We start from the raw sequence: 18,827 nt of genomic DNA on the forward strand, positions 1-18,827 counted from the left end.
CCAACCCCCTTGCTCCCTGTCCGTCCCCCCTCCGGGGACCCCACCCCCATCCAGCTCCCCCTGTCTCCTGACTTCCCCCCGGGACCTCCTGCCCTTTATACAATCCCCCCAACCCTTTACCGTGCCGCTCAGATCAGCAGGACAAGCTCATTGGAAAGCCTGGGAGGTGGGTGGGCGCAAGCCGCATTGCCTGCGTGGCGGTGTGGCTCCAGGGGAGGGGCCGGGGGCTAGCCTCCTGGGTCGGGAGCTCAGCAGCCGTAGTTTGCCCACCTCTGGTGGTGCCCAGAACCCCCCCGCCCCCAGCAAACTCCACATGCACACACCTGCCTTTGGGTGGGGGAGGGGAGTCTGGGGTTCAGGCGATTCGGTTGCACGAGGGGGTGGGGATGCAGGCTCTGAAAGGGAGTTTGAGTGCAGAAGGGGTGAGAGGTCAGGCTCTGGGAGGGAGTTGGGTGGGGGACGGAGTCTGGGGTGCAGGCTCTGGGGTGGAGTTTGCCCCAGCCCAGAGCCTGCACCCAGGGGAGTGGGGTGCAGGAGGGGTGCAAGCTCTGGGAGGGAGTTTGGGTGCAGAAGGGGTGAGAGGCCTGGCTCTTGGAGGGAGTTCGGGTGGGGGAGGGGGTCTGGAGTGCAGGCTCTGGGAACGCGTTTGGGTGCTGGGTGCAGGCTCTGGGCAGGGGGCGGGGGTGCAGGAGGGGGTGGCTGTGCAGGCTCTGGGAGGGAGTTTGGGGACAAAAGTAGGTGCAGGGGAGGGGTGGGAGTGCAAGAGGGAGTTGGGGAGGAGGTGTGGGGTGCAGGAGGAGGTCAGGGGTGCAGGTTCTGGGAGGGAGTTTGGGGGTGAGGGTGCAGGAGGAAATTTGGGGGCCGAAGGGTGTGTTTGCGGAGGGGGTGAGGGGTGCAGGCTCTGGAAGTGGATGGGGGGGTTTCGATGCTTAGCTGGGGCACCCCCTATGGCAGAGACTCCTAGGCGGGGCAGGCCTGGGGGGGTCTCCTCATGCTGCTGTCTCCAGGCACTGCCCCTGCAGCTTCCCATTGGCTGCAAGGGCGTTTGGGGCGGGGGCAGCGTGCAGCGGCACAACCCCCTCACACGGGCTGCAAAGACCTGCCAGCAGCTGCCTGGAATGAGCATGCAGGAAGCCGCTCAGCCATGCTGCGGCTGAGCCCATGCTGTTTTGAATCGCCCAGAGGCACCAGGTGGGGCCGGGGGAAGAGGTGGGAAACTTTGCTGGAGCCGGGCCCCGGGACAGGAATATTCCTGGTGCCTGGGCACCATGGGCCCATAGAACTCGCCGCCCATGCTCTGCTCTAAGCACAAGGATGCCACAATATAGATCAGCAGAGCAGATGGTCACTCCTTTCTCCTTCACACACCTGTGTGAGCAGCTGTGTATTTACTTCTGTTCTGTTCTGCCTTCTAGGTCCCAAAGGTTGCAGTTCGATGTGTCCTCACCAAATGGCATCCTGCTTTTCCGGGAGACTAGTAAAATGATAACTACATACGGTGAGTCCCCAGCTTCTGCCCTGACTTAGCTCCTGATTGCTGGTCACTTGGTGAGCAGGGACTAGTGCCCTTGTCAGTGCTGACTGGGGTGAGATGCAGGGTGAAGTAACTTGCCAAGTTCTTACTGGCCTTGCTTGTATAAAGGGGGAGGATTCTCTCCAGGGCCTGATGCAGACAGGCAGGGGTGAGAGCTTAGGGATTTTTGCATGGGATTGAGAAAAGGAGAGGGTAGCTCATGGCTCTTCTGGTGGAGGCCAAGCAGCAGCTGTGCTGAGCTCCACATGAGCAAATGCCTTTCTGTATGGAGTTGGTAGTTACTTGGGGACTGGATCCTACTACTAAGGGAAGCCATTAACACCACCCTGTTCCCATCAGCAAAGCCATACGCTTGCGTTCAGCCAGGCGGACCAATTCTCTCACGGTCTCCAACAGCGTGATGTGTAGGTAAAGAGCCATGCTACTAACCAGTTCCTGTTGGGACATGTCACCTCATAGGACAGGACAAGTGGTTGCTATAAGCCTTGCTCATGAAACTGGCCCAGAGTTTCAGCACCAAGTGTCCATGTTCTCCATGGTCACTCAGACAGCTTTGCTGCTTTTTCCCCAGTCTTCTCGGGGGGAGCAACACACTGAGATGAGGGCTGGAAGCGGTGCTGGGATACTGAGTCTCCTTCTGTGCTTGTGCAGGAAATCGTATCCTAACACTAGGGGAGGTCCCAAAGGATCAAGTCTATGCCTTGAAGCTCAAGGGGATTTCCATCTGCTTCTCTATGCTGAAGGCTGCACTAAGTGGCAGCTACGTCAACTTTGGTGTCTTCCGTCTGTATGGGGACGACGCACTCGACAATGCCTTGCAAACCTTTATTAAGCTCTTGCTCTCCATCCCGCACAGTGATCTTCTGGTAAGCCAACACACCTGTGATTAACCACTAGATCTCATCTAATCACAAGCTATGTGCCAACTGCAGAGCCCATTCCCTGTGTGCTGATTCCAGCTGACACCCATACCTGTGTCGCCGACTTAGCTAGGATGTTGATGCTACTTCTGCTGGAACATCTGCTTTTCTCTCTCCAAAGGGCAATTGTAGGTCATGTTCGGTGCTTCATGCCCAAAGGCCCACACAATTAAATATACCAAACTGAGCAATGAATACTCCGTGACTTCAATATAGCACCAGTGTGTGTGTGTTCCTGTGAAGTAATTCGTCAGTGTCTTGCTGCTTAGAAAGCTATGCCTCACTCTGACAAACAGGAGTTGTACTTGTCCTGTCCCCTTCCCATATGCTGCTGCTTGCAGTAATGTATTTGGAGACCAGAGTTACATACCTAGCTAGACTGTAGTAAGGGAGACGTTGGACCTTTGGTGTTCACCAAAGGGATTTCCTAATGCCAATTAGCACTAATACTGAGCCCCAGAGTTGCTGAGCTTGAAAGAGGGCAGCTACATCCTTCTAGGCAGTCTTCCCCTTTTCCAAATGTGTCTAGTTTCCCTCACATCTTCCCCAGCTCCAGCCAATCCTGCCAGGTCCCAGTACACACCACGATCTCCCTCTGCTCCTGAAAAGCAGGCAGTGCAGCCTTGTATGAGCTGAGACAAGTGCAGGGGATTCTGAGGGGCTGGTATCCATTGCATATCCTCTGTGTGTTCTACAGCAGAGCCGCTCAGACTCGAAGTTGCAGTAAGATCTGCCTTGAAGCCCTATTAAAAGGGCGAAGAGTGCAGGATGGGCAATTAAACCGTGGCTTTTGAAGGAATATTGGAACTGTACAGATGAGTGAGCTTGTGCCTTTCTCACGGGGCCCTGCCTATCTGGGATTCTGGGCGAGATGGAACGACTGCATATTCAGCACAGTCTGCTGCATGCCCAGAGTCCTGTCTGAAAACAGCCCCATTCCTCCTAACCCACCCCATTTCCCTAGGGCTTGTGCGTTACGCTGCAGCTTATCTCTTCCCTCCTCTCACCGGGGGCATTGGCGAGTCTCTGTAGAGCAGTGACCTAAATAATCCCTCCCTTCTCTGAAAAACACTTCATGCAAATGGAGACTTTTCCTTACCTTCTGAGGCTGTTGGCAGAGCTCTCGGCACATCAGCAATCAGAACACAGTCTTGTTAGAGGCCAGCCCGACATCTGTCTTCTATACAAGCTTGGAGTACAGTATTCTCTGCCCACTGCCTGCCTGTGCTGACATGCTTGGCCAGAATCTCTGCAGGGTTGGTGAGAGTTTGCATGATTATCCAGGCCTGTGTGCTCACTAGACTTCCTACCACAGCAGAACCTGACCCTAGTGCCCCAAGGGCTCACACGGGTTCTTTGTCTGATAGGTTGCCACTGACACATCAAAGTAGAAGGCTGCATGTCCAGCACTGGAGTTAGCTGACTAAGCCACCAAGCCAAAAACTGGATGGAAAAGATATTCCAGTATTACACCAATGAAGGAAACGTGGCTGGATACTGTTGTGTGACACTAAGCATATAAATGGGATGAGCTAAAAAATGTAAATGTAGCACACACAAGTTGTCTGTGGGGAATGTTTTCATAAGCGCTTAGTCAAGTAGACTCTCTCAATGAGCAACTTCCAATTGGTTGAAAAGTGGGTTGAAAGGGATGTGATTAGACTTGCTCTGCAGGAAGTCCTGTGCTTGATTCTAAATTAACCATTAGACCCTAAAGTCTCTTCCCTCTTTCTCTCTCTCTCTTTCTCTCTCTGCAGGATTACCCCAAACTCAGCCAGTCATACTATTCCTTACTGGAAGTTCTTACCCAGGACCACATGAACTTTATAGCCAGTCTAGAGCCCCATGTAATCATGTATATTCTTTCTTCCATTTCAGAAGGTCTGACTGCACTAGGTAACCATCTATATTCTTTTGGGGGTACATACAACGGGCTCTTTTGGGAATGAGGAGAAGATTAAGGATTTTGGTTTAAATTAGCATAAATTTAAACCATTAACAAACTAGAGTGAAGAACTATTTATGATGCAGATTGGGAGGGAGTTTGTTCAATTTTCATGGCACGCCACCTTTGTATATGATAGTACCTAGAGGCCACCAGAGATGGCTGCTCCAGCCTTGCACTGTATGTACGTATATGTGTGTGTGACACACACACGACAGTCACTGCCCTAAGGAACTAACAATTTAAATAGACAAGAGATTAGAGAGTTTGTTTTGTCCCCATTTTAGAGCGGGGGAACTGAGGCACAGAGGTTGTGATTTACCTCGTAGAGCCAGGAATTGAACCCAGTGTCCTAGACCAATGCCATAACCAGGGAAGAAGAGAGAGACACGTGGTCTATAAAGATGGCTGAAATGAGTCCATGGAGGAGCAAACAAGGAGGACAACTTTGAACTCTACTGTGCATGGCAATCCTCCCTAAATTAATGCCCCTTATGGAAGGGGAATTCTGTTTAATCTCTTAAATAGAGCAGTGGGTAACGTAATAGAAAAATCTAGCTGTGAAAAATGGAGATCTGCAGATGAACAGGCTGAGTGTTAGTTTAGCTCAGTGGGTATTCCTGGTGCTCTACACCCAATATAGTCCCCAATAACTTGTGACCTCAGGACCCTACCCAGCCAACACACCTGGGCAGGAATAGCGCTTCCTGCAGCGAGTTTCCCCTTACCGGCCCTGTGGTCAGACCTAACATGACACGTGGTGATGACGGACGGGCAGGGGTAGGGAGGACATCAGTAAGATCATGTGGTTACTTTGGGAAGTCAGATGCATGTCTTGGTGTCTGGTTTTATATTGCTAATGGTGACTGTACCAACAGTTAATCTTCGTTACATCCTTTCGAAGTACTTTGTTGTGGGCCCAACAAAAATGACCCCTGCACCAATGGTGTCTGTTCCCTCCAAATGAGTCTGTTAAAGGGAAAGAGCTGCTTGTGTACAACAGCGGTAGTTTTAATGTGCTCCTTAGTTTGCCTAAAAAGGCACGGCAGTTCCCCCAACCCAAACTGTGACAGCAGGCAGCTGAGAGCATCACCTGCTAGACATCTGCTGGTTACATGACAAACTGGGGAGCTGTGCTGAGTTACCCTAGCTAGGTGCACACACGGGTGGACGCTTACGCCTTCCCGTGTCCTGCACATGTGAACAGGGCACAGTGAGCTAATGCAGGGTACCATATTGCTTCACCTCCAGTTACTGTGGGCTTGGACACTGGAGAATCATTAGTGTGTCAACTTGGCTGCTGCTGGCTGGCTTAGGATAAATTTGTGCTACTTGGGTAGGCCTCAGAGGGGAGAAGGACTGGCCAGGTGGTGATGGGCTTGTTAGTGATGGGCCTGGGGTCTTTCCCAGCTGTCCCTCATGGAGGGAAATGCTCGTCTTGTCCCACTCTCTTCCCTTTTTCTTATCCTCATAGACACCATGGTTTGCACGGGCTGCTGTTCCTGTTTGGACCACATTGTCACGTATCTCTTCAAGCAGCTGTCCCGCAGCACCAAGAAGAGGACCACTCCCCTGACCCAGGAGAGTGATCGGTTCCTGCACATCATGCAGCAGCACCCAGAAATGATTCAACAGGTAAAGAGGAAAGGGACCAGTAAAGGGGAGATGCTGCTTCTTGCAGTGTGCTGTCGCCATCTGGTGGCCACATAAGTGGTGATGCTGAACTCTCATCTGTGCTTTTCATCTTCTCTCACAGTTGCTAATCCTCAGTCCCCAGCACTGCTCCCCCCCAACTCTATAGCTGAAGTCCAGAGGGGCTAAGCGACTTGCCTGAAGCCAGCCGGGGTTGGTGTAATCTTAAGAATCAGCAGGTTGTGCCTTCCCACCATGCGTTGGATGCACTGTTTTTAAACTTAAATTTGAAAGAAATAGCCAAAACCTTCTAAACTTTTTAAATATAATTTTAAAAATACCCCAATAGGCATAGCCTGTGTTGTGGAACTTACTGATAGCTAGTAAAGCTGAAACCAGAAAAATATCTGCCAGCAGTGAGCATGTAATCTCCTTACACTATATTTTAACACAAGAGCCAATTCAAAAGAGGCTAGAAAGCTTCAGGAGGCTATATAAGTGTTCACAACAGAACAGAAACAGCACAATCCTGCTGCTTAATGAGGGAATGACCAGGTTCTCCCCGTAAGGATCAACACTCTGCCTTGAGCCTTTCGCTCTCTCTAGTCAAGCTGTTTATTACCTTGTACAGCAAACACTACCTTGGTGCCATTATGCCTGGAGTTCATAATCACCTCTGCGGGATACATTTAATAATCTGGTTTTATTCCTGCAGTCTGTCATCTTCCTCTTACCGCTCTTCCCAGAACCCATGGTGAACACAGAACTGGCCAGTTTCCTTCCCTCTTTGCTGGTCGTGATTATAGATTGTAAGATCTGTAATATGAGTTGTAAAACCAGTCCAATAGTAGTTTTCCTTGCCTGAATCAGTCCCAGCTCACTTGTAGGCTGACTTCAGCACTTGCTCTCAAACACTTTTTCCCTTCCTCTGTCATTCAGTTAATCTGCCAGGTGAATTGCTGCATATCTGTTGGGATGGTGGGTCTGCCCCTTTTCCACCAGTGATTCCATTACTGGAATCTCTTCATTCACCCCTGGTTGGTGAAACACTTGTCCCTCGTGTGCCCCTTCCCCCCCCCAACACATGCTTACTTCCATGCTGCCACACCCAGTGATGGCACACTGCATTCCCATGTGAGCATCCAGCACCTCTCAAGTTAGACAAGAGCTCGACTTCAAGGAGGATCAGAAATCATTGTGCTGCTCTCATGCTGCCCCCTCCTGGCAGATCTGGTTGAAAAAAGCAGCGGGCTTTGTGTTTGATTAGAGCAGTGGTTCTCAGACTTTTGTACTGGGGACCCCTTTCACACAGTGAGCCTCTGAGTGTGACCCCCCCCCTTATAAATTAAAAACACTTTTTTATATATTAACACCATTATAAATGCTGAAGGCAAAGCAGGGTTTAGGATGGAAGCTGACAGTTCGCAGCCCCCCATGTAATAATCTTGTGACCCCCCCCTGAGGGGTCCTGACCCTCAAGGTTCGAGGAAGTTGCTACAACCTGAACTGGAGCCTCAGTCTGCTACAGGAAGAGACTGGAAACTGCTTATGTGAACCAACAATGTTAAGATCTTGTGCTTACCTTTGAACTAGTTCTGACTTGGCCTGGCAGACCATGGAGGGGAAGACAGTGTGAAGTGGCTTTCCAATGGATTGAAGAGCATGCTCACCTGCATGGACTCCATTTCAGTTCCTGTATGCATCTAGTTTGAGGTGGTTCCCAGACAGGGATCTCTTCTGCTTTGGGACAATACAGGGAGTTTCTGCCATGGAGCCCCAAAATGGCTTTCAGCTGCTGCACACATTCCTACACAGGAGTTCATTGTAATCTATTGGGAGCATCCATGGGCTCTCATGATGCTACTGCCTACCACAGCATGATAGCATTGCAGGCTTAAGAGGCAACCCGCTGAGGCTCAAATAGGGGACATGTCAGTAGTCCAGGAAGCTCTGTGCAGAGTGGGGTTAATCTCTATAGCCTCAACATCTGGGGTCAGCTTCTGACCTCCATTTACAGTAATGAAAGAGAGACGACCCAGCACTGGTGGGGGACAGAGGCAAACCTGGGTAGCGAGTTTGCGATGGGATGGTAAATACTGACACATGCTCCCAGGGCAAGAGGTGGGTTTGAGGGAACAGCCTAACTCTGTGGACCTCCCTCTATCTTTCCAGATGTTGTCAACGGTGTTGAATATCATCATCTTCGAGGATTGCAGGAATCAGTGGTCCATGTCTCGGCCTCTGCTGGGCTTGATATTGCTCAATGAAAAGGTAGGCAGGATTAAGCTGACTTTAATCAGGAGCGATCCAAGGACTTGAGCCCATCCTGGTATCCTACAAATGAACACAGGGTACTCAGGCAGAGCTCGGGTGTGGGGAGCCAGGACTGGTGTGGCTGTGTGCACTGCAGAGCAGGAGTACAATGCTCTGGCAGGACTGTGGATTGACAGGGAAGCTTGCATGCACCATGCTTAATTCTAAGTCCTATGGGCTGCTCATTTTTTCAAGTCCTAGAATCCATCCAAAATACACAATGCGCTCTCTGCCCGCCCTTGCCCAAATGAGATGAGCTGAAGCCAGCACTGATGCTGCCGTTCAGCACTCTCCTCTGAAGGCTGATCTTCCTTCTTTTGTCTCCTCCCAGTATTTCTCTGATTTACGGAACAGTATAGTGAACAGCCAGCCCCCTGAGAAGCAACAGGCGATGCACCTCTGTTTTGAGAACCTCATGGAAGGCATTGAACGCAACCTGCTAACCAAGAATAGAGACAGGTCAGTATGGGAAAAATCCCTTGGCCAAAGAACCTGGTTCATGACCAAGCAGTGCGGCTGACAGCTCCCCACAAAGGGTGGCACTACACAGTTAGTGAACCTGCTCCATGTGGCAGGGCGCCCAGAACACCATGGGAAATGGCTAGGCTCCATGGACACATCAGGCTTTTGTGCACAGACAAGGGGGTGATCATGCCTTGGGCAGTTCTTGCCTCCTGGGGGCCAAGTGCTACATGGCTCATCTTGTGGGAGTAAACTCTTAAATTCCTTGGTGTAAAACCAGCTCCCAGGTTCTAAAAACCTGAGCACCTGCCCAGGAGCTGTATGGAGCTACGGTGGGTCAGACACATTGCGTAGCTCAAAGGCAAACTGGCTTCCCAGTGTTGAGGTGAAGGAATAATGGAGCTGTCACTGGCTCCCCTCCTACAAGCTGCAGTGTTCCCCCTGCATCTCACATGCAGAAAGCAGGGGTGCAGGATCTTAACCTGTGCATCTGCTCAGTGGGATGGGAGTAGGGGCTAAGGGCTGCTGGCCCTTCTCTTGTCCCTGGTTCCAACTGGCAGGCAGAAAAGCAGGCCCCTCTTTGTGAGCGCTGCTGATTAGATACCCGTGCATCGTGCCCTGGTTGCAGGTTACATTATCACACTGGCTGATGTATTCATTACTCCTCTGCTGCCTTCCCACTATTCACTGAAACTTGCAGGGCCAACACACCCTGACGAGATACCCCTCAGTGGCAAAAATGCAGTCATATAGCCCAAGGCCTTCTGCAGTAGCCTGTAGCTACTCTCCTGCTTCATGCATGAGCAGACACTACAGATCCCAGCATGCACTGCTCCATCTTTGTCCCAAAATTAGCATTATAGGCTGGGAGTTGGAGCCTCCTGGCTCCAGCTATGTTTTAAAGGGGAGAGCAAGTGTCATCTAGCCGTTGTAAGTGCTGGCCCCCTGCTCTAACATGCTGGTCTGTGTTCTCCGTAGGTTCACTCAGAACCTGTCTGCGTTCCGACGAGAGGTAAATGACTCTATGAAGAACTCCACCTATGGCGTGAACAGCAACGACATGATGAGCTGACACCTTCCCCTGACTCCACCTGTACAGAGCAGCATCTCTTTGGCCTGGACCAGAGGGGTTAACGTTTCCGATGGAAAGATAAGAGGGCTTTCTGATCCCTACTCTTCCCTAGGGTTGGACTGCAGTGCTGTTTGGCTGTACTCCATGTCCAAGGGAGGAGGGAACAGGAGCAGTGTTAAAGCTCACCAGGGCAGGGTGCTTCTGTTTCCTTGGGAGGGGGTGGGGGGCATAGCCCAGGGGTGAGAATCCAGCATCTCCCTACCAGAATGTCTGGGTGGAACCCGAGCACTCTGCTGCAGCCTGCCTTGTATAAACATGTACATTTTTTCATAACATTTTGAACAAGGTTTATATTGACTCAGTTTAAAAAAAAAAGTATGATTGAAATTTTTACAGAGTCTAGTGCACCAATGCTGAAGTGAGGATTGTGTATGTGAGTGAGGAAGGTGTGTCTCATGCTGGCCTGAAGCTTTCTTGGGCAAGGGGGTGTGAAAGTGCAGAGATATATTTAGTGACAAGTGTAGAGAGAAGCAAAAAAAAGTAAAATTCCAAATGTATATTTTTTCTTATAAGCCCCTTTAAATCACAACTTCCTGTTACTGTTTCCCCCTTGTTATTAGGAACTCTAAGCCATGCTGTATGATCATCCAGCTGTGCTAGCCCATGGGTGTCTCCCCTCTACCTTGTGTAACAGATACTGTCCAGTTGTCATTCAGCTTCGGGCCCTTGCCACTCAATGGGTGAGTGCAGCAAGTTCTCCTTTTTTGGATTGGGATGCTTCTCCCCCTGCCTATTCCCAGAAGCCCCACTACACTTTTTCCTTTTAATTGTAAATTGTCCTTTTGTTTCCCATTCTGTAAAGCTGGAAGTGCAGGTGGAATAAGAACCCTCTAAAGGTTGAGCTTGTCCATAGTATTTGTAAAAAAAAATCACAGGCCCCACAGAGCTGCCTTTTTGTTAAGACACAAGTGGCGCTCCCCCTGAGCAAAAGAACTGCATTGTCTTCCCTTGAGGTAGTGCATGTGTATATTTATATATAGTGCACTCCTGAATGTATGACACAGCCAAGAACATAGGATTTGTGTTGAATCTACCACCGTGGTGCTGGGTTCTTAATAACAAGGTCTGCATAGCATGAAGTACCTAACATCCCCCTTAAAACAAATCCATTTTTCTAAATCCCTCTATTAAATGTTTTGGATATAAAATTTACTTACAGAAGAAAGTTAAGGGGGGGGATGGGAAAACCTGTTTGCCTTGTACTTTTCCACTATTGTTGCTGCTAGTTGTGTGCATCTCTAGCTCAGCTCTAACCCCCGGACACTGTCCTTAGGTTTTATTTCAATTTCTCTTCCCTGACACCACCCACTTTTTTTGTTCTTTCCTCTGGCGATTGTGTGTTGGGTCCTTTTCTGTGTGAGCAGATTGCTGGTTGACTTGTAAGGGTGTTTGCTGCATACAGTGTAAGCATTGTGACTGCAAATAAACTTCAATGGTTTCTACTGAGCTGTGTCGTCTTAGATCACCACCTCCACTCTCCTAGAAGGGAGAGAATGACTGTCTCCCTCCTAGGGATGGAGGTATTTTAACAGCGAAACTAAACCAATAAATGGCAATCTGTCAGATGGAGCAGGGACTTAAACCCCAGGCTGCCACAGCCAAGGTGAGACCGGTAGCCATTATACAATACACAACCTTCTGTTGCCAATCCCAGGAGGGGAGTGTTCCACATCAAGTCAACAGTGGGCCTAGTACCTGGTCTTCAATCTGTGAAACCTACCCTTTGTGCCTGAAACTCATTCAGGCACTTGGCTGTCATTAGCTTTAACAACATCTACTAGAGATGAAGGTAAGAGCTCAATAAAAATTTGTCAAAAAGAAAAGGAGGACTTGTGGCACCTTAGAGACTAACCAATTTATTTGAGCATAAGCTTTCGTGAGCTACAGCTCACTTCATCAGATGAGCTGTAGCTCACGAAAGCTTATGCTCAAATAAATTGGTTAGTCTCTAAGGTGCCACAAGTCCTCCTTTTCTTTTTGCGAATACAGACTAACACAGCTGTTACTCTGAAACCTGTCAAAAATGTCAGTATTTTATCCTGTAAAATAGTTTGCATTTACATAGTCTCTCCCCAGAGGGAGAGAGTCCCGGATCATTTGCTCTGCTAGATTCCAACCACCTCCTGTAGCAGGAATTAAGCCATTACAGTACAGTAACATTTATTTACAGGGTGCTTAGCAGTTAACATAACAGAAATGCTGCCATAAGAGCACCGCAGACAAATTCTCACATTGAAGCCCAAGTCTTGTTTGTTCTTTATCCCCTCCAGCATGAATTCACGTGCCTTTCTCCCTCCTCTGGGTAAGAGTCCACTTTATATGAATGCTCCTGGCACCAGGGAATCTTCCTCCTCACCTTTCCTATCCATCTCCATGCGTGGCTAGTAAAGTATTTCCATCCCTGTCCTCATGCAGATAGTCCTCTCTCTACAGCAACAGACTTTATTTCTGTGGCATGGCTGTAAACAACATTGTTATAGCCCTCTCTGTTACGAGCTGTTTCAATAGCAAAGAACTGGATCCTGGTGACTGAAACGAAGAAAAAAAATCTGTTTACAGCAGGTTAAGACCTATTTACCTAACAGACCCCAGCATCCACAAAGCAGAGACTTACTTGAACATAAGCTTTATTCACACCACCCTGCACAGCATTGCCATGTAGGCTGCCCTGGGCAAGAGACACAAGGGGTCTGGAAGCCCTGGGAGCTAGGATTTCCCAGCTCTACAGCAGGGACTGTGGAAGCACCCAGAGATCCTGATCCAGCCAAATGCTCTGGGGGCTGGCAAGCCTCAATGTCTACACTGCCCAGGTCTGAGAAGAGGAGGAGGGTGTACACAGGTACTTACTTACCAAATATTGTGTTCTCTTCCGTGTAGTCCTTAGTACAGTCCAGACGGAGCAGGGTGCCATAGTTGAAGTCTTCAACTACCCCATCAAACTGCATACAGAAGGGGCGCCATTTCTGGAGAGAGCAAAGATAACTTTCAGCCTTCTTTCTAGAACTGTCCTCATCTCCCTACAATGGCCTAGGGAGCTCTACTGTTGGGGCAAGACCACTGGATTCAGCTAGAGTGAGCAGAGGCCAGAATCACTGCAGGGTTTCCTAGACATCCTGCCCAAGGTTTCTCCAAGGAGCTGGTGCTCAGGAATAACTTCCACGCTTCCTCAATAAGAAAAGGAGGACTTGTGGCACCTTAGAGACTAACATTTATTTGAGCATAAGCTTTCGTGAGCTACAGCTCACTTCATCGGATGCATTCAGTGGAAAATACAGTGGGGAGATTTATATACACAAGAGAACATGAAACAATGAATAGCACTGGCTAGGGCTGGATTGTGGGGGGCTTCAGTTTGGGAAAGTCTCTCTGAACAGTGCAATGCCAGCAACCCCAGGTTGGAGCGAGAGATCTATAGGTACAAATCTAGTACACAACAGGGTACTAACAGAGGAGCCTCAGGGTAGCAGGGAGCACTTGTGCAAGAGAATAGCAAGCATGTTGCTTGCACTACATGGCAGCCAGAGTTTTTCCTCTAATCTCCATTCCCCTTTCACAGCAGCCGGAAAGCACCTTAGCTTTTGTTTTACTCTTGAGTTGAATACCACCATCCAGTTCCCCTCGGGCTAGACAAATGGTCTCCTCCACAGAGAGAGGGACTTCCCCCTCACAACCACTCAGAGCCAGAAGCTCACCAGTATCATGGACAGTTTGAGTTCCCAAAGGGTGACGTTACACATACATATAAAGCACTGACCGCTTTGGCTGCTTCGGATTTGAGCTCCTCTGGGTCAAGCACATCGATCTTGAGGTCACCAAAGCTTTTCCTAAACCCAGCATAGATCTGGTCATCAACTTTTGTAAGTTTCAGGAACTTAGGGTCAACAGAGGAAATAAGCTATAAGGGAAACAGATTAAATGAGACAAAACAAGCAGCAGGGGGGTGGGTCACTAGAGCATTTATGCTGAATGGGAGGAAAAATATATAGGGCTTTCAAACACAGTGGTAACCGAGTTACCACTCCCTCCCTATCTCAAAGCAGGTGCTACCTGCTCTTATAGAGCCAGATTTTAACAAAAGCCCTTCACCCAACAACCTGAGCTCCTCTGACAATCTGGCCTGGGTACAGGGCGCTCTTCCAAAGTCTGGCCCAGAGTGTCTATCACTTACAGCTGACTACCCCTCAGGTCTCTGCCCCAGGTAATCACATCTCTCAGTGGTTCACTTTCTCAGACTGGGCCCTGGGCTGCAGTCCCCCATGTGATTACCTCAGCAGGCCTGACTTAGGGCCAGACCCTGCAATTCTGTTCCCTCCAGGAACAGTAACAGTGATGTCCAGCAACCAAGCAGCTTTCTTCAAGCAAAGTATTTATTTAGCACAGAAGCATTTCAGAGCAAACTGCTGGGAGCTAAAGCTGGAAGCGCTGCAAATGGTACAAGTGACTTTAAAACAATCAGCAGTCTATATGTATGTTCAACCTGATGCTGAGACTTACCGTCCCCCGGAGCTGGAGAAGGCGCAAGCTTCATCTGACCTGGACCTGTCCACTTTCCCCTGCTTTAGGCACTGGCACTGTGATCTTACCCAGTCCTTTGATCACTCCCTTTTTTAAAGAACCCATCACTTTAACCCTTCCCTCCGCAGTGCTCAGCACTACCCAACTTCGGTTTGGAATCTGTCCTGTAATTTCCCCAACCCAGTATTTGTTAGGTTGCTTTCCTCACAGCCCCCTTATTAGATCAATACATTCATAAGGGAAAAATCTTACAAGCCAATACATAATCACTTCCCCCTCACTGACCAAGTCACATTCACAAAATTACCACACCTCAGTCTTCATTTCCAGTGCCCACAGAAAAGAGAACTCATTGGCTAGAAGCAAAGTGGCTTCTGGTGTCTACAGCACTCCTTGCTATTCCAGCCCTGGGCTCCCCACACAAGCTGTGCCAAAGCCCCTCAATCCTGACCTTGAGCCCCCTTCTGCTATTTTAGTCCAAGGCCTCTCTCTGGAGAGACTGTGAAATACGCCAGTCGGGTAGTGGCTTATTACAAGGATAATACCCGTGGGTTATTTTTATTAAAAGAAAAGAAAAAGCCCAAGAAGCATGCTAGTCCCATCTCAGCCCCACTGTCATGTCTATTTATGCTAGAAGGCCAGCAATTTCCCGTGGACTTACATTAAAATAGACTTCAGCGTGCTGATACGCTTTCATGGCCCAGATCATTTCTACGTTGGGCTGCAGAGAAAGAGAGAAAAAGCTGTGACATCACCTTACATGCTGACCTGGCTCTGTGTCCAGCACCTTCCCTTACCTAAGCATTTGCAGACAGTTTTTGTAACATAGATAGGGCTTAGGTTTCCCCTATGATTTCCTGTCTATGTTCTTTTCCACTTCCTGTCTCAAACAGGGGAAGGCTTGTTGAGCATATGAAGAAAGCTGCAAGAGTAGCATCAGTCTGAGGAGATACAATTCAAGGGCTGCTTTTATGCTAAAGTGCCTTATCAATTTAAGATGCAATTCAAACTATACATCAATTACACTTTCTCACCACTGAAATGCAGCCATGGAACTAGGGTGACCAGAGAGCAAATGTTAAAAATCGGGACAGGGGATGAGGGGTAATAGGAGCCTATATAAGAAAAAGACCCCAAAATCAGGATTGTCCCTATAAAATCGGGACATCTGGTCACCCTACATGGAAGTACGGTAGTTGTACAGGATTGCCAAACAGACAGGAAGTGGAAAAGAACACAGATAAATGAAACCATAGGGAAAAGCTAAGCCCTATCTACATGACAAAAATCAAATGTTTACATGTTTCAGCGCAAATCATGTCTGAACATGTTTTTCCCCCCTTGCCTACAGGGACAACGTTATAACTGGGTTAGAGAACAATGTTATAAGCAGACACACCTAGGCTAGAACATATTTCCCTAACATGGGTAGCAGTTTTTTCTTGTCCACCCAGGCAAGAATAAGCTACTTTATACCAGGTTTTAGCCATCTCCATGTTTCACAACCATATTTCAACATGCTTAAATTTGTAGTGGAGGCAGACTGTAGTTATTCATGTTAGAGTTTAGATGGGACAAATAAAACAGGGGGATGGGATCTGGTGTGAATACAGCACTGGTGAGAAGTGCCCATTTGACAGCTTTGGAGACTGAAATACTGTGCATATCCAAATGGGCACTGACAGGGCAAGCGTCCCCCTGTCTACCCACCAAACACACTGCCAAGCTATGGGATCTTTAGCAATCACAAGTGATTCTTTGTATTCATTTGAGATAGCATCAAACACAAGGACTGGGAAGTTTAAAAAACCTGGAGTACACGCTTTCAGGCAACAGCTTGGAACAACTCGGAGGTCAAATACCCCTGAGGTCTCAGTTTCATGAGGTAACAACTACACATCAATGAACGTAGAACTAAGTGCTGCTCCTATTCAACACCTTTCTTGGCCCTGCAGAAAGACGGCCCTATTGGCCCCTCACCAATGCCCTCTCTGGGGATACTCACATCATTGCCATAGGCTTCAGCTGGCGGGGACAATGCATGGGCTGCTGCCACAGCTTCACCGGCTCCCTGCACGTGAAACAAAGAGAGATGGCTGCTGTTACAGCCACAACTGGAAACACACAAAGAAATAAAGAGAACGTGGGGTGGGTTTAAGTTGTATTGAAACAAATAAGCACAACCAAATGGCGAATCTGTATCCTGAAGGAGTCAAACAAGCATCATCAGGGTGCAGAAGACTGTACAAAATCCTTGCTCTGAAGAGTTTATAATTCACAAAGGAGGGGGAAAGGGCGTAACATAAAAGCAAACGGCAGTTGTACAGGGCATGCACTCCTTTTACTCCTCACTGCAAAGAGCAGTCCCCGTCCCCCGAGACCCACACATACATGCAAAGCTAGTCTATGCCTGGATGATGTCCAGAGGGAGGGGGGGCAGATGGAGGTACACATTATGCTCTCCCTTCTAGTGCCTAAGGGGTTACAGGGCACTGTGGGGCTCAGCCCCAGTTAGACACAATGAAAATTCACCTACAGAGCAAAAACAGGGATGTGACATAAGGACAGCGCCCGAGGAGACAACTCCCCCCTCGGTGCTCCTGTGAGGCAACAAACTCCCCGTTCTGCCCTTCAAAGGTTCTATCCCCCCATAAAGCCTTTGTTTCACCATGAACCCTACTTACAAGGGCTCTGCAGCCCCATGCGCCCCCACAACCAGGACTGTGTCCCCCTCCTTTCAAGGGCTTCATAATCACCAGGACTCTAAATCCATCCCCAGGGCTTCTCCCCTACTTAGCATCTGCAACCCGCCCCCTCCTCACACACACACTTTAAACTTCCCCCAACCCCGCCCGGAGCTCGACCCCCCCGCATCATCGAACCAGATCCTCCCCCCCCCGGAGCTCGACCCCCCCATCAAACCTGCCCCCCCACCACCAAGCCTTCCCCCTCCCCCCCCAGAGCTCGACTCCCCCCCCCCGCCATCAGCAAACCTTCCCCCTAACCCCCCAGAGCTAGACTCCCCTCCCCCCCCCGGAGCTCGACCCCCCCATCAAACCTGCCCCCCCATCACCAAGCCTTCCCCCCCCCCGCCATCAGCAAACCTTCCCCCTACCCCCCCTGGAGCTCAACTCCCCCCCCGCCATCAGCAAACCTTCCCCCTCCCCCCCCCGGAGCTCAACTCCCCCCCCCGCCATCAGCAAACCTTCCCCCCCCCCCCACCATCAGCAAACCTTCCCCCTCCCCCCCCCGGAGCTCAACTCCCCCCCCCGCCATCAGCAAACCTTCCCCCTCCCCCCCCCCGGAGCTCAACTCCCCCCCCCCGCCATCAGCAAACCTTCCCCCTCCCCCCCCCGGAGCTCAACTCCCCCCCCCGCCATCAGCAAACCTTCCCCCTCCCCCCCCCCGGAGCTCAACTCCCCCCCCCCGCCATCAGCAAACCTTCCCCCTCCCCCCCCCCGGAGCTCAACTCCCCCCCCCCGCCATCAGCAAACCTTCCCCCTCCCCCCCCGGAGCTCAACTCCCCCCCCCGCCATCAGCAAACCTTCCCCCTCCCCCCCCGGAGCTCAACTCCCCCCCCCGCCATCAGCAAACCTTCCCCCTCCCCCCCGGCGCTCTCGGACCCGCTTCTCCTCACCCGGGCTCCCAGGCGGGCCCCTGCAGCGGCCATGCTGCCTGTGACCTGTGACCTCTGACCCTCCATCGTCCCCCTTCCGCCCCCAGCGGAAGCTGCCCGGCCAGGGTGGTCACTGAGCATGCGCACAGCCGCGCTCGGAGGCGTGGAAGCATGCCGGGAAGGGCGCATGCGCAGGAGGGGGAGTGCCTAACGCGCTTCTTGCTGGGCAGATGCCTGCGTGGTATTGCGGCGCCCCCTGGCTCCCTCTGGCGGCAGCTCCGGCGCATCACAGCCTGGGGCCCCCAGCCCTGTCCCGAGGACCCCAAGGTCCCAGTCCTGCCCACATCCCAGGAACCTCCCCCCAGGACACCAGGGTCCCTCTCCCACCTTAATAAGAATAATAGCACCCAGCTGGTGGGGAGCATTTTCCAGCAGTCAGGCTCAGAGCACTTTACAAAGGAGGGCGGTCCCATTATCCCCATTTTACAGATAGGGAAACTGAGGCAAAGAGCTGCGAAATGGACTGGCCCAAAGTTACCCAGCAGCAGAGGCTGGTCTAGAACTTGTCTCTCTTAAATCCTAAGCCAGTGCACTAGCCACGGCACCTCTTCAAACCTACCTTGCTTTCTATCCCCGTACTTCTGATCCCCAAACACTGGCCTGTACCAGGTGGGCTACGCCTGACTCTCAGTACCTGCAGTTGTATTAATTGCAATTGCTTCCTTTGACTTGCAGAAGGCAATCACGCACCCGCGAGC

The 18,827-nt window shown here is 50.4% G+C and overlaps 2 protein-coding genes across 3 annotated transcripts in view; one reads left to right on the forward strand and one right to left on the reverse strand.

Annotated features, from left to right (window-relative positions):
- XPO7 (exportin 7) overlaps positions 1-11,359 on the forward strand; it is a 78,891-nt gene extending 67,532 nt beyond the window's left edge. For both annotated transcript variants that reach the window (XM_074939924.1, XM_074939925.1), the window contains exons 22-28: positions 1,416-1,498; positions 2,186-2,400; positions 4,212-4,350; positions 5,874-6,034; positions 8,204-8,302; positions 8,676-8,803; positions 9,785-11,359. In XM_074939924.1, the coding sequence (XP_074796025.1) occupies positions 1,416-1,498; positions 2,186-2,400; positions 4,212-4,350; positions 5,874-6,034; positions 8,204-8,302; positions 8,676-8,803; positions 9,785-9,878 (919 nt within the window). In that variant the 3' untranslated portion in view covers positions 9,879-11,359. The remainder of the gene's footprint in view (positions 1-1,415; positions 1,499-2,185; positions 2,401-4,211; positions 4,351-5,873; positions 6,035-8,203; positions 8,303-8,675; positions 8,804-9,784) is intronic.
- An 811-nt stretch (positions 11,360-12,170) lies between these two features.
- On the reverse strand, positions 12,171-18,191 carry PBDC1 (polysaccharide biosynthesis domain containing 1). The gene is made up of 6 exons (XM_074939949.1): positions 18,091-18,191; positions 16,459-16,524; positions 15,115-15,174; positions 13,693-13,833; positions 12,790-12,901; positions 12,171-12,467 (listed from the first exon to the last, which is right to left on the reverse strand). Exons 1-6 carry the CDS (start codon positions 18,154-18,156, stop codon positions 12,346-12,348), a joined length of 567 nt encoding a protein of 188 aa, XP_074796050.1. The 5' UTR covers positions 18,157-18,191; the 3' UTR covers positions 12,171-12,345.
- Positions 18,192-18,827: the final 636 nt, after the last annotated feature.

Source organism: Natator depressus, chromosome 26 (genome assembly GCF_965152275.1).
Source record: "Natator depressus isolate rNatDep1 chromosome 26, rNatDep2.hap1, whole genome shotgun sequence".
Taxonomy (NCBI): domain Eukaryota; kingdom Metazoa; phylum Chordata; order Testudines; family Cheloniidae; genus Natator; species Natator depressus.